At 43.1% G+C, this 14,519-nt stretch overlaps 1 protein-coding gene across 1 annotated transcript in view; it reads left to right on the forward strand.

Annotated features, from left to right (window-relative positions):
• LOC102380814 (gasdermin-A2-like) overlaps positions 1–12,876 on the forward strand; it is a 21,769-nt gene extending 8,893 nt beyond the window's left edge. The window contains exons 9-12 of the mRNA XM_006022588.3: positions 733–872; positions 2,590–2,767; positions 5,113–5,186; positions 10,219–12,876. Of these exons, the coding sequence (XP_006022650.2) occupies positions 733–872; positions 2,590–2,767; positions 5,113–5,186; positions 10,219–10,446 (620 nt within the window). The 3' untranslated portion in view covers positions 10,447–12,876. The remainder of the gene's footprint in view (positions 1–732; positions 873–2,589; positions 2,768–5,112; positions 5,187–10,218) is intronic.
• Positions 12,877–14,519: the final 1,643 nt, after the last annotated feature.

A 14,519-nucleotide genomic window follows, 5' to 3' on the forward strand; every position in this document is an offset into this window, starting at 1 on the left:
ATTCACATGTCTAGTAACTCTCACAGAGGTTAACAACATGTCCTGATTAATCCAAACCACACTCTCATCAGAGAGAGATCACCATACTCATTTCATTTCTGGGAGAAACTGAGGCACTTAGACACAGACAGGCTCAGAGCTACAAAACGAGCCCGTTGTATCTTCCAAGCTAACGTACCACCTTAAGGCCCACCCAGACAACTAATAGCCTCTACTGTGCGGGGCCAAAATGAGCCCCTGACAGAACTGGGAATGGAACTTCAGAGCCCAGAATTAGAGATGCAGCATGGCTCAGTCCTTGGCTATCTGGTACAGCAGCTCTGTGACGTTCACTGTATCTTGCCTCACTGTTTGACTCCTTGTTTCCCATGTTAGCCCTATATATTACAAACACTAAACAATATTCCCCATGATTAATATAATAAGAACATTAAATAACATTCCTCTATGATTGGAGTTGGTAGAAGAACTTACCAACCCATTCGATTTAGCAACTGGCTGTGATCTAAGAGGTTGATTTTTACCTACCCAGGGTGTGAATTAAGGAGGTGTTCGGTGGGGGCTGAGTCCACCCCCAGGAGATGAGAGTCCCTTTATAAGATTTGAAAATCATAACCCGGGGGGGGGAAGGGGGGTTCCAATTGGATTGCTCCTTCACTTAGGTGGACTTGTTAATCAATGACCCCCCCGCAAAGAGTCAAAGTGTAATTCAAACCCTGTACCTTCCATCAGAATTTCAAACAGTAAAGAGCACTGTTAAAGAAGAATATGAGCAGTTGACATATCTGAGTCAAAGTCTCAAGCTCAATCTGCTGGAAAACTTTTTGAGCTTTCTGCAGGATGGTGACATTATATCAACTGTGCAAACTCTGGTAGGTGCTCTTTAAATCATTGTATGTGTTCACATTAATCCAAGAAATGCATTGATTTGGTTCACTTGTGAAATGAGCACAAACCAAGTGCCTCTTATATAAAGATTAGGTGCACATTAATCACTCCAACTGATTGCTCGCTACAACACTGTAACCTACCATAGACATAACAGAGCTAATTGACCAGATCTATTGGTAGACTGTGCCCCCACATGGGAATTCCAATGCTGAGACCAATGGCTTTGAAAAGAAAATGTAGGTTGTAGGTTACAGAAAGGAAAGATTTAAAGTGCAGATTCTAATTTGCACTTGCACTAAGAAGTCTTCACATGTCCCTGCTAGGGTTACTGTGTTTTGAACACTGTATGTATTCGAGCAAAATAAAGGAGATTTAGTGTTAAGAAGAAACAGTATACTTCCAGGGGTTCCCAAACTCTGACAGATTGCACACCACCAGTTTAAAATTATACAACTTCAGCTCAACCTGAAGTACCGCCAGCAAATTTTTTCATATAAAGTAATTATAATAAATCTGTTAATGTGTACTACTGACAGGTGGCCTGAGTACTACTGGTGGTACACATACCATAGATGGGGAACCACTTTAGCCATTACATCAGGGGTGGGCAATTATTTCGGGGGGAGGGCCGCTTACTGAGTTTTGGCAAACCATCAAGGGCTGCATGACAGGCAGTCAGGGGCAGAAAAATATTAATTTTCTAATTTTTTTAGGGGCCCCGCAGGCCGGATAAAATGGCCTAGTAGGCCACAACCGGCCTGCAGGCTGCATTTTGCTCACCCCTGCATTACATTTACCATGGGGACAGATGACTGAGGAAATCAGTAATAGGATACAGGGTCTAGCCTTTTGTCTCTAGGTCACTGTATTGCATCCTGCCTAGTGTGTAATGACTGAGATTTATTCCTATTTGCTTAATGGTCTCCATACAGCGTGAAGGAGACAGGCATTCTCATCACAAAAATACCATGTAGTTGGCACTATTTGCCAGTTTCAGAAAAGAGATCAAGGATGGAGTGGATCATGGAGACAGAATTAACTTCTAGTCTACTTTGCTGTGACCCCTTTGGATCAAGTTTGAGACACACTGGGCATGTCTACACACGCATTAATAACATGTGCTAACTAAATGCACCATAATCAGCACTATTGCACAATAACACCAGTGCACATCTTTTTGGTGACACTAATGTGCAGTAGACTAATTCTACTGCACATTAGCACAGCTTTTGCTGTGACACGCAAATGTGCAGTAGAATTAATCTACTGTGCTTCTAGCTTCTTGTATAGACGCACCCACTGACTCAGTGTATTCGTGTATCTTGCTGTCTATAAAGTACTTGTTCTTCATATAAACAAAGGGAAGTACCTTTTCAAATGAGATAGCTGCCGCCTTGACCAACACAGCTGCAACAGATGTGGTGACAAGCAGAGCTAAAAGCACGAAGTGATACAGATGGAGCTGAAGCATCAATATCTTGTTAGCTGAAGTTGTAACAGGCTAACCACTACAGTTCAAATATAGAGACAGAGCCATATAACATACTCCTCAGTGGTTATACAAGTAAAAAATTCTCACATTTGTTTGCCTGGTGCATGTGCACACATGCATGTACACATGTTTCTGAAGTAGGCATCTGAACCCTGATTAACAGCTTTCTTCCCTTTCCCACCCTTCTTATATTTATTTGCTATCAGCTGGAAATTTCCCTGGCTGGGGGTGAACCTATGCACTCAGTGTTGGATTCCCTGGATGAAAATCTCCAGCCTCGGGTGGAAAAGTTGCTTCAGGACTTAGGGGTTTTTCAAGAGGGTGAAAGAGGAGAAGCACATTTATTATGGCAACCATTACACTTCCTGTGTTCTTCTTTAGAAGGTATGGAGATATTAATCAGTATGGGCAGAGAGCCCTAAGTTACTTGAAAAACTTCTGACTTGGAGAAAGCAGGATGGATCATCCTTATCCATGAGGAACTACGTCCCCATATACAGTTCTGTATTTTAATGTACTGGACTTCAATTAGTTTTGTGTCCAGCCACTCATCTGAGTTTTCTGCCTGGCCTTTTTATTTTTCAGAGGGTTGTAGAATTTCTATTGCCTTTGTGTTCACGCAAAGTCAGGGCTGTCTTCTGAGAATTTGAGAGAACTCAGCCTGACATGTCCCTCCATCTTCTGGTTCTTTTAGATCATTGATATTATTGCTGTTCAGTCAGTATGCTTTTCTTCCAGTGGTACATGTATTTGGCAGAGTTGGGAGGTTATGCTCATAGGCATATTCAGGATATTCCAATTTGTCTGGTACGGTGTCATGCCTCTAGGCTATCAGAGTCTTACTGGAAGAACCAAACCCAGTGGCAAGCACTTTTCACATTATCCTTACCTCAAGAAACAGACTTTAACAGATTGAAAGCAGCAGCCTTAGAATGAGAGCTGCCTCATGTCGGGAAAAGCCCAGCCCCAGTATAACAAGAGTGGGGAAGATCCAGAAATATTTTGATCAGCCAAGACAACTGTCCATTCCCATTTGATGTTTTCTGCTACAGATCTGTGGAAAAATGGAATGGATCTTTACAGGTTTAGCTTCTTCCAGGTCACAGATTTCAAATATGTAAACTGCCTACAGCAGACAGACTGAACCCAAATGCATTCCTTAAAATAGGACGGGCAACACTCTGAATGAGCGTGCATCTTCGATCTAAGTCATGGTAGAGCAGGTGCAAGATTGACTTTGTTGTTTTGTGGGTGGTGTGAAAATTATAACAAGCTGTTTGAACATGAGGTTCATGGAAATCAAAGACAAGGAGGGCTGTAATTTCATTTGCTATTTAAGTTGTATACATTTTTCCTTCCGCTAATCATGAATTTAGAAAAAATATTGGTGAGGGGGAAGTGAAAAACAAAGATGTTACTTTCACAGATTAAATAAGATTAGGAAAGACTGGAGAAGTCTAGACAAATCAGTAAAAAAAATTGGGTTACTTTTGCCATAATGTTTCTCAATTGGAGAGTCCTCCAGGGGTCGGGGCCACACAAAAGGCAGTCAAGGAGGCAAAAGACATTGAAAGTTTTATTACAAGCTAAAGCAAACAAAAATCTGATTTCCCCATTCTTTACATAGCCTTCCCCTTCAAAATCAAGTGTTCTCTTGAAAAAAACATGAAAACAAATGTATAGCTTAGCATTTTTATCATTGATATTTAGAACATTTTTTACAGTAAATGAAAGGGGAGAGCATGACTTTGAATAAAAGGCAACTAACATGAAAAGGCTAAGAAAAAATGTCAAGGATAGACTGCCCCTTAGCAAGGCCCGGTCAGAATCAGGGGTGCTCAACCCCAGCCCATGGGCCAGGTCTAGCCCATGGAGCCGCGCCATCTGTTCTGCAGGGGTCACACAGGTTCAAAAACTTGGCAATAGGAAAGTAGTGGCATTAACTGTTGCTCCCCTGCTGCCAAATATCTGGACCTGTGAGGAGCCCCTGAGTTGAATAGCACGCTAGATCAGCATGCAGAGATGGTTCCTGCCCAGGGACACACAGGGGATGGCTGGAGGCAGTGCAGTATGTCAGTCTTTGTGGAGCAGGGAGAGGGAGAGCTGATCCTAGTGTGTGGGGTCCAATCTGGCCCATGGACTGGCCCTGTGCCACTCAACCAGCCCACAGCACCAAAAGGTTGAGCACCACTGTTCTGAATGGCTGTATGACTAGATTTGACTTTATTCTTCGTGTCCTCTTCTCTTGCCTTTTAGCTTTCTGCTATGGGATTCTGCAGCCTTCCCATTTCTTATACATTTTTACTAACCAAGTCTCATTATTTGTCCTGGAGCATGTGGAACTTGGCATAGCCTTCTGTCAAAACTATTGCTTCTTTACCATTGCTGTGTGTGTGTGTGTGTGTGTGTGTGTGTGTGTGTGAGAGAGAGAGAGAGAGAGAGAGAGAGAGAGAGAGAGAGAGAGAGCGAGCGAGCATTTTGCTATTGAAAATCCTATGAAGTCCATGGCTGGAAGGACTGTGGTCAGAAGTTAAAGGATTTCTAGGTTTAAGGTCAGATCTTCAGGGCTTTATAGAAAACAAACAAAAAGAAAAAGAAGCATGGGGGACTCTATGGCATGTTAAACTTTGTGCCTCAGTAGAAAATCCCTAGTCAAATTCAGCACAGGTGAGGTGACTGACAGTTTCTTTTCTTGACCTTCCCTGAGGTTTTTGCTTTATTTCTCACAGATCTGGACTCTAGAATGCTGCCCCTCCTTGCAACCTGTCTGGAGCAGAAAATGGTGGTCAAGCAGCTTAAATTGGTAAGACTTTTCTGTGATCATATTTTGAGTCTTTCATTTAACATCTACTGGTTCATATGGCATAGTTACCCTTCAGGGAATTATGCTCAGAAAAATTCAAAATTAAGTGCTGAGTCCCGGGGGCTGAACATGGCAGCATAGAGCTGACATGGCCTGGCTCACTAGCCCACACCTTCAGACTAAACTGCACTGGCCCGCTGGCCTACGCCTTCAGACCAAACCAGACTGGCCCACTGGCCCACACCTTCAGACCAAACTGGACTGGCTCTGTCCCAGCACATGGGACTCATGGCACTGCATGTGTGAGCTGTGGGCCATTGGGCCTGGTGGGCTCCATGTCTCCACATGGGGCTTCCAGCATGCCAGCAGGAAGCTGCACTTGGGAGCAGGTAGCTGCACACCATTGGACCAAACTGGCTCTGGTGCCTCCGTGTGTGGCTTCTCATTGGAGTGCTGGAAGCCCCACATGGAGGCACAGACCCAGCTCAGCCCTATGGTGCATGGCTCCCGACTGCAGTGCTGCAAGCCCCAGATGCTGGCATGGAGCCGGCCCAGTCTGGGTTGATGCCGTGCACCAGTGGGCTGGCTAGGCCAGCTCCATGCTGCCATGTGCAGCCCCCAGGACTCAGCTGAAGCCATGCACCACGCAGCCATGACCACTCCAAGAGCCCGCTGCATGCTGCTGCTGCTGGCAGCAGCAGGGGCTGTGCACCTTGGGTGGGGGGGAGGGAGGGGCATGTGGCAAGGGGGGCCCCCCCCCCCCCCCACACCCCCTGCCCACTACCCCCTCCTGCAGGCAGGACCTCTCCTGCCCACTCACCAGCTGTCCAGTCATGCACCACTGTGCTCGGTACCTCCACATGGGGCTCCCAGCTGGAGTGCCAGGAGCCCCTCAGAGTTGGAGGCATAGAGCTGGTCCAGGTTAAAAGATGCAAAATTATGCACAGTCATACGTTTTATGCACAAAACTGCGCAAGCACATAATTGCATTATTCCCTGTGGTGTACACAGTGCTGATTGGAACAGATCTGAGGAGAGCTCAGAATAAGGTTTGGTTAGTGTAGCCTGTATGAGATTCACTAAGGTGCTATATGAGCTAGGCATGAATATTATTGTAGTCACCCTAAGCCAGTAGTTCTCAATCTCTTAAGACTCAAGGCACCCCTTATTATACCCAAGGTCTCCTTTGGAAAATGTCAGCTCTTAGCTTTCACTCATTTTTTGGCCATAGGAAAATAATAGAGTAGTTTTTCTGTTGCAGGGAACTCAGAAAGACCACAACAGCTCAGAATGTATTTAACATGATACATTGTGAGATTTTCAATAGGAATCTATCTTATGAATCATGTTTGCACACCTTACAGTGCTAACACTGTGTCATTCTCCCCTCCCCCCGAAGGGATCTCAAGGCACCCTAGGGTACTACAGCACCCTGGTTGAAAATCACTGCCATAAGCATGCCATACTGTTGGATCACTCTTTCTTTCCTATCTCCTCACAGCTGCCCCTTGAATGGATCTAGGATTTTTCAACTGCAGGTCAATCACATATAAGAAATTAATGTTTTTCAGCAACAGGTTCCATTATCCACCCTGGGGGCCAGAATTTCAAATAATTTTCAGCAGCCTGTTGCTCTTATTGTGACAATGATGGTCAGATATCAGTACAGCTGAGTCCTCAGGATACTGTGTCCTTTTGAAAATCTGGCTAGAGAATATGTTGCCTACATGAAAAAACAAGCTCTGGTTTATCTTTGCAGAAGGATGAGGGCTAAAGGGTTATGAACCAAGGGTGCACCGAAACATTGCTCCCTGATGCTAAAATCCTTCAGCTGCTCTCCACTTCACCTCTGAAGGGGACCCGCAATGTATACCATGCATGTCAGCCAACACAGTTATACAGCAGGTTCTACCCCCACCCCACACATTTTTTTTGCTAGGATAATGACACAACGTGACTCCAGGCAGCTTGGGAAATACTATGGACTCAGGCATTTCTTCCTCCCTAAATATTACAGGAGGGTCAAGTGGCTGGAAAGTAGCAATAGTCTGTGCATGAGACTGCCTAAGTGGGTGCTGTGTAAGGTCCCTGTCCAGTCACAATCATTGGATCTCAGAGTTCCTACCTTAATATTCCCAGTGTAGGTGGCAGCCTGTTGCTATTAGTAGTCTCATATCTCAACTATAAGGAAAAGATTCCTTTACCTGCCCTACTGGGATCTGCCTCAAGGCATACTCTCTGCCAGCAATGGTTCCTGATGTGCATCCCTTCTGTATTGTAGGCATAGCTTCAGCAAAAGGTGATGGTCTGAGAACATCCTTTGATTTATGAGCCTTTTAGTTAAAGGAGCAAGAGTAAATACCCACTTTTCCTGAGTATAGCATCCAGCAAGGCCAAACATCTCAGTTACCCTTTGCTTAGAAAATGTATACTGGTGCTATGTGTGATAACATCTTTCAGTAAAACTGGTATCAAGCTTCTGTTTATAGTTCTTTAGAATTAATTTAGTTGCTACTGAAAGGCATCAGATAGGAGCCCTGAAAAATCCAGTTCTTTATTGAAGCATAGAACAGGTGATACCTTAATAACAACTGAGATCATGGTAGGAAGGCAGGCACAGTATAGTGGCACTGCCAGCTTCCACACACTCTAGTACTTTTAACCTGAGCTAGAAGTACTACATACCCTGTAGCTCATTCAATCTTTGGCCTTTCACTGAGGCTGCCAGCATGGGAACCAGTCAGTGCCATGTAGCAGTGTCATTAGCAGTGCAGGCAGGTGCCCATTAGGGATCAAACTATTCCTTCCAGTTCACTAGTGAATAGAGGTGTGATTTTTTTTTAAGATGCCTCAATGAATTAGGAGCTTCAAATGCACACTGAAAGTTGATAGGATTTGGGAACACTACTCCCTTTGGCTACCTTGAAGACATCATCCTATGTGCCTCCACACTGATTATATTGCCTTTTGTTCACTGCTAGGCTAGGATGGATTTGTGATACAGATTTACCACTAGTAACCTGTTATCCATCTTCTGAATCATGGGTTCTATACTTGGTGTTATGATCATTATGTGAGTCATGAATGGGTTTCAGTCTTACAATCACCTGATTTTTTTGCTCCTATAGGGCACTGGGGGTCTGGAAACCTTTCCATTATAGCATGAGGTCACAGGATGGAAAAGGTTAAGAGCTGCTGCCTTGAACCATCCCATACTTTATTTGCTCACAGAGCTTCATGGCTTGCAATTCAATGTTGTTAATAGGCAGTTTCCCCCATTACAAAACACATGGGCAAGCTGAAACAATGCACAATATTTTAAGCAAGAAAATGACCTTCTTTGTCCTTTCCAACCTGAAAACAATTTTCATTAGAGTCCAAACAAATCATTCTACTTCAGCAGGGAGGAAATTTCAAGGGGTAGGATGGTATAAAACTGCCAAGAAGTGAATTGATTTTATTTGTTTAAACTGGATCACTGAACTCCACAGATACCTTTCATAATGACTGGAGTGAACCAGCCCTCAAATATATTCAATTGATAGATTAGTATCTGGCCAGTGTGAAAATAATGGGGGAATAGAGCTATTTTAGAAATCTAATAAAATCCTGCAATAACTTAATGTATTTTCAAATGCAAGAGTGTCTCTAAAAATGCAGCACAAATCATGAAATAATCTTATCAGCTGTTGCAGGAAATTGTAAAAAGAAGGCATTTTTTCCCCCTATACAGGGTTCACGGGGAAAGTATCCACACATGACTATTAGGCCACAGCCAGACAAGCATGAACATGCGGTATGTGGTACTGCAGACCCATCTGCAGCACCACACATGGCATATGAAGGCATTCCTCGTGCTGCTATCTTGTAAGGGGGGGAGGAGTTGACCCTGGGAGATTCTGGGGTCAAAAAAACCCATGCTAAAAAAAAAATGGGGAAGTGCACGTGGCAGCAGCACACTGCCCCAAACCAGAGCCTGGCCAGCTGGAGACACACTCCGGCTGCTGGCCAGGCTCCCAGATGCAGAAGCACCACAGCTGCAGCTCCCCAAAGCCCCCAGGACTCTAGGTGACACTGCTGGGGAAAGCACAGTTGCTGGCTCCAGCCTTCCCTACCCCACCCAGAGTAACCTGTCATGTACCAGAGGGTGTGTGACACAGGTGTTCCCTGGGGACAAATAGCAGCGGCACAAGGTGTGCCACTGCTACTTGTCCCATGGGGAAACAAACGTCCACGCTCATGTGGATGTGGCCTTTGAGGCTAAATGAAATGCAATCTAGATGTACATAGAAGTAGGAAAACAGATGATTAATATTAAGCTTGTTTAAAAACATACACTTATTTCTGTCCTGACTAATAATTCATGCACAGCTCCTTTGACTTTATAGGAGGTTCACAGGTCAAACGGGGAAAACCTACAATCTTTATTCTAATAAACTAGCTATTAAAGTGAACATAAGGAGTGCAGAATTTCCTCCCCAGTGTTTGCCAGTGGAAAAATATTGAGTCATTAGGAAAAAAGCATGTTAAGGTTATGCATGAAAAGGTACTTGCATGAAAAGGTTATGCGTGAAAAGGTACTTGACAGAATTTGCATTCAATTAAATGAATTCTCACATGCTGTTCATGAAAACTAATGTATTATAGTGACTAGTGCTGTACAAATCTGAATTATAGCTAGATCTAATGAGTAAAGCCAAGATTTTCAAAACTGACAGGTGATTTCAAGTGTCTCTGTTCAGTTACGCAGCCAGAGACTCCTTATATGGTCCTGAAAAAAAGAAAATCCAGGACTGGACACTTATAATCACTAGTCACTTTTGAAACCCTTGTCCTGTCCCTCTAAGGGTCATGTAACTGCTCTGTTCTCTTCCGCTCTGCATTTTCATGCAATTCAAGACTCCAAATGACCAGGGTAGGTCAGTAAGTTGACATGCCAGCTCATGAACAGCAATTCATTTGTCTTTTCAAGTGTCAGAAGATTATCATGTTTAAAGTCTTCCCTCAATCTCTGATTTTTATCTTTGCAAAGATGGATGGCATTTTGGAATGGATTCTTTCCAGTGACAAAGGAAGCATGTTCGGCCCGGCCTTTTTCCTGGCAGAAGAAGAACTTGACATAACTATAGAAATGTTGCATATCTGTGGAGTGATGCCAGAGACGAACAGATCTCTCACCTGTATTTGGAACAAAGCAGCCCAGTCAAATCTGACTGCATTGTATGCATCCTTGTATGGTTTCTGGATTTTAAGTGAATAATGCCATTTTAAAGGGGGGCTGTTAAAATATTACAAAATGCAGATCAACATACATCTACAAACCTTTACACTAAAGTATGAGCTTTGCTAAGGTCACTTGAAATATCTGACCCTAAGCATCTCAAGGCTAGAATCTCCTTTGGGTACTCATTAGAAAAGAGGGACTGATTTCTAAGGGCCGTACCTGCCATCCATTTTAAGCAGAATTCACTATTGATTTCATCAGGGAATTCTGCTTAAATATGGATGGCACAACATGGCCCTGGGTACTGCGATCTATCAGATAAAACTCTAGAAATTGGATACAAACTACTCTGGATGACTGTAAAAAGGAGTAATTTCCCTTACCTCAATATTGACTTTATTGCAGTAAATTGCAAGGACTGTCAGCAACCCTGGTGTGCAGAATAACAGCAAGGAAAAAGGTACATTATTCCATAAACAACAAATTAAGGGCAAAATACATCACACAATCCCATCTGATATAATTTTTCCCAAGCACACAGCAAGTTCAGTTGCATGGTGTACACAGTGAGCCTTTGGTATATGCCAGCTGCTGTGTGCAAGAAAAGGTGGTGATGTTAACATAAATCTGAATGTGGTCATAGGAAAAGAGGCGATCCAGTATGAAAACCAGTGAAAGTGAGGTCACAACAGCAGTATAGTCAGGGTCACCATTCTCACTCTACAGTGCTTTATGGACAATAAGAGCCAGAGCTCCACGGAAAGAGAGAAAGAAGAGGTGAGTGCAATGACCACCTGTCCTAGAGTCTTTTTTTTAGATTGGTCTATTGTCAGGCTTTCAGATGAGGTGGACCATCACTTGGCAGTGTTAAGAACAGGTGTAATGTGCATAGTAAAGGTGGGTGTGTACATGTGGCAGGTGTCACTGTAAGCACTGATGTCACTGATGGTGATGTTTGCAGCAGTGGGAGGAATATGTGGTCTATAGCATACAAGTAACTCACCAATTAATATTTTGGAGAAATGCCTAAAAAAGGATAGATCTTTTATTAAACTTATTTATAGAATGTTCTAAACACATAGATATCACTTTAATAAGTGTAGTATAGATGCCAAGATAAGCCAAAACAGATCAGCCTCCCTTATTTTCCTAGGTTTTGAAAGCAATATCTAAGTAAATATTTCTCTTTCAGATCACCTATTGAGCATATCACTCTTACTCCTTCATCATTTATATTACATGCATCCCTGTGTGTGCTCTCTGTTTGTGTGCTTATGTTCATCCTGAGCAGTCAAAGTTTAGTCAAGGTTTGTCTAACGATTTGTGTCTGTTTTTAAGATTTATCATCTTACTTATATGGCTAATTTAGTTTTGGTCCATAGACATACATTTGATGTCAGTAGCTTTCAAACAGACTAGAGATCTCTATTAAAGAGATTTGAACTAGACCATGTTTCATCACTTATAAGTCTCCAATTTATTTGGAGAACGGTTTTCCCCCTAATATTTACTGCAGCTTTTGTCATTTCTATAAGTGCTGGCATCTGAGACATCTGAAACCAGACATGACTAGTGAGGCATGTAGCTAACTAAAGGGAATTTGCCAAGCATATGGGTGTTTCATACTGAGGTAAAGTTATCAGCCACAGATGACACAGTGAATGCCTTACTTTGAATGAGGAAATATGTTCGTTCACTTTCACATTGTATGACTCACTAACTTAATTTTCTGACCTGCTGTAGATTTATCTGTCAAAATCAGTAACGAGAGAATTAGCAGTTTGAGTTCTGTACAAATCTTTTTATAGCATAGTTACATTTTTGTTATTAACTTTTAAACAATTCTTATCTAGGGCGTGTGGATAACCAGTTTTGCTCATCCAATAGTAGTAGTTTTTGTTTGTTTGTTTGTTTTTGTTTTTGGTTTTTTTTGCTGTAAGTAAAGCAAAATCACAAGGACAAACTTTTGAAAAATGATATGACTGTATGTAATATAATCACCATCCTTGTAAGCCTAATACTTGTGGTTCAGTTTTTCCCCACAGATCAACATCAGTGTGATTAGAAGTGTTGCACAATGTGCCAAATTTTAAAATCTTTACTGAGGATCCTTAATGTTAAAGGGGACAGTTTTTATTAGTAAACTCTGTATATTGGGGAACCTAGGAGGGTGATTCTCTCCTGCAAAGGAAGTGAAGGGACTCTACCCCATTTAATCCATCTATGTAGACAGGGACAGAGCTAGGATTTTGAAAGGGGTGTGCAGATGTGATGCATCATCACAGAGAACATAACACATATTTTTCTCCAGGTAAAAAGAAACTAGAAGCTTTACTAATATTCTAGGGGCCTAGAGCTATATTATTCATATTAAAATTGAAGTGAAAATAAATACAACTTTACTAGAATGTGTATTCATTTGATATATGTAATTTGCTATATTATGTATTAAAAACACAACAAACTAAGCAAAAAATACTCAAAAGATGTTGTCTCTTTTGCCTTGTAGTCATTCGAATTAAATGTACATCTCTTTCAAAGTCATAAAACAAAGTCAAATGTTCCCCCACCTGAGTTAATGTTTTAACTAGAGTTAAAAAAGTGTCTGCAGGGCTGTTAAATAGGAAAGACAGTATCAGGACAGCTAGCAGACAGCAGAATTGAGAAAGAAATAGTAGTTGAAGAGTATTAAAAAAAAAAGAGGGAGGCTTGTTAACACCTGTGGAATGAAGAGATTAGAAGGAATCAGGCAGATTATAATGACCCATGAATTCAAGTGACTCCCTCACTTCTGCCTGAATAGGAATGCTGCTGCCACTGCTGGGCAGCTTGTTTTAAACTTTGGGTGAAGCAGGAATCAAAGGTGCAAATGCACCATTGCATCCCCCCATCCACCCCTGTATGTAGACTTCTGGGATCAACAGAAGCCTCCACATGGATGGCCACTGCCTCTACTATGTTATCCAGTTGCACTAACCTCTATTTCATTGGTTCCCAACCTTGGGGCGCAACCCAAATCAGGGTCACCGGGGGTCCTCAGTAGGACCATGAAGGGCCCGCACACACATGCACACACACATATATGCACATGGCCCAGGAGTGGCAGGCAGGCAGGTGGGCGGAAAGGGGCCACCCCCCACAATGGCAGCTCCCCCCCCCTTGGGCTGCTGCCACCACTGCCACAGCACTCCGCTCCCAGCAGTACCCGCAGCACCGGGTCGGGAGGTCCTGTTGGTGGCCAATTTAGGGTCAGAGCAAAAAAAGGTTGGGCACCACTGCTCTATTTGTTCCAGAGTTGTGCTTCAAATGACTGTTTGTTATGGCTTCTCCCAACTACTCCCCAAAGGGATTTGACTCTAGTTTGGCAGTGACTATTTCTATATAATAACACAGGGTCAGGACCTAAAAAGGTTCATTTATAAGTGGGGAGTAGAGATAAAACTAGTTGAGTTTGTCCCTAAGGCTTCTGCCAAGACATGAAAAATGCACTCAGACCTAAAAATTCCCCCTCTGCCTCTCCACCCCAAGGAAGGTAAATACACTGATCAAGACTCGTAGGCCAGGGATGGGCAACATTTTCTGGCAGCTGGCTGAAATGACCCAACGTGGGTCAGAGGAAGGCTGGCACTAGGATCCGTCCGCCTCTGTCATTTCGCCCTGCTACCCAGCTGTGGTACAGCATGGCGAGAGATCCCTCTACACCAAAGCCTCTGCTGCCAGGCTGTGGCATAGTGTGAGCAGAAAGCCTCCTGCTGCCAAAGCTGTGGCTTTGCATGCTGGATCCAACCCATGAACTGTAGGATGCTGGCCCCTGCTTTGGACAGCTTTATAATCCTGCTTCCCAATCAAGAAAATCAAGGCAAGAGACCCAATCAATCACTCCTTAAGAGCTATACTCTGAGAACTCCACAAGACCGTGACAGTCCTGTCAGTATTTATGAGTAGCAGCTGTAGTTGTCTCATTGGGAAAGCTACCAGTGCTCTGTATGGAATAGATTGAAATTCTTCAGAACAAGGAAATCCCAGCTGATCCTGGAAAGAGATGTATATTCCATCATACCATGCTTCAGCCAGTAAACATGTATTTCTGGCTCAGTTTATCCTAGGAA

This window comes from Alligator sinensis, unplaced genomic scaffold, assembly GCF_000455745.1.
Source record: "Alligator sinensis unplaced genomic scaffold, ASM45574v1 scaffold886_1, whole genome shotgun sequence".
NCBI classification, from domain to species: domain Eukaryota; kingdom Metazoa; phylum Chordata; order Crocodylia; family Alligatoridae; genus Alligator; species Alligator sinensis.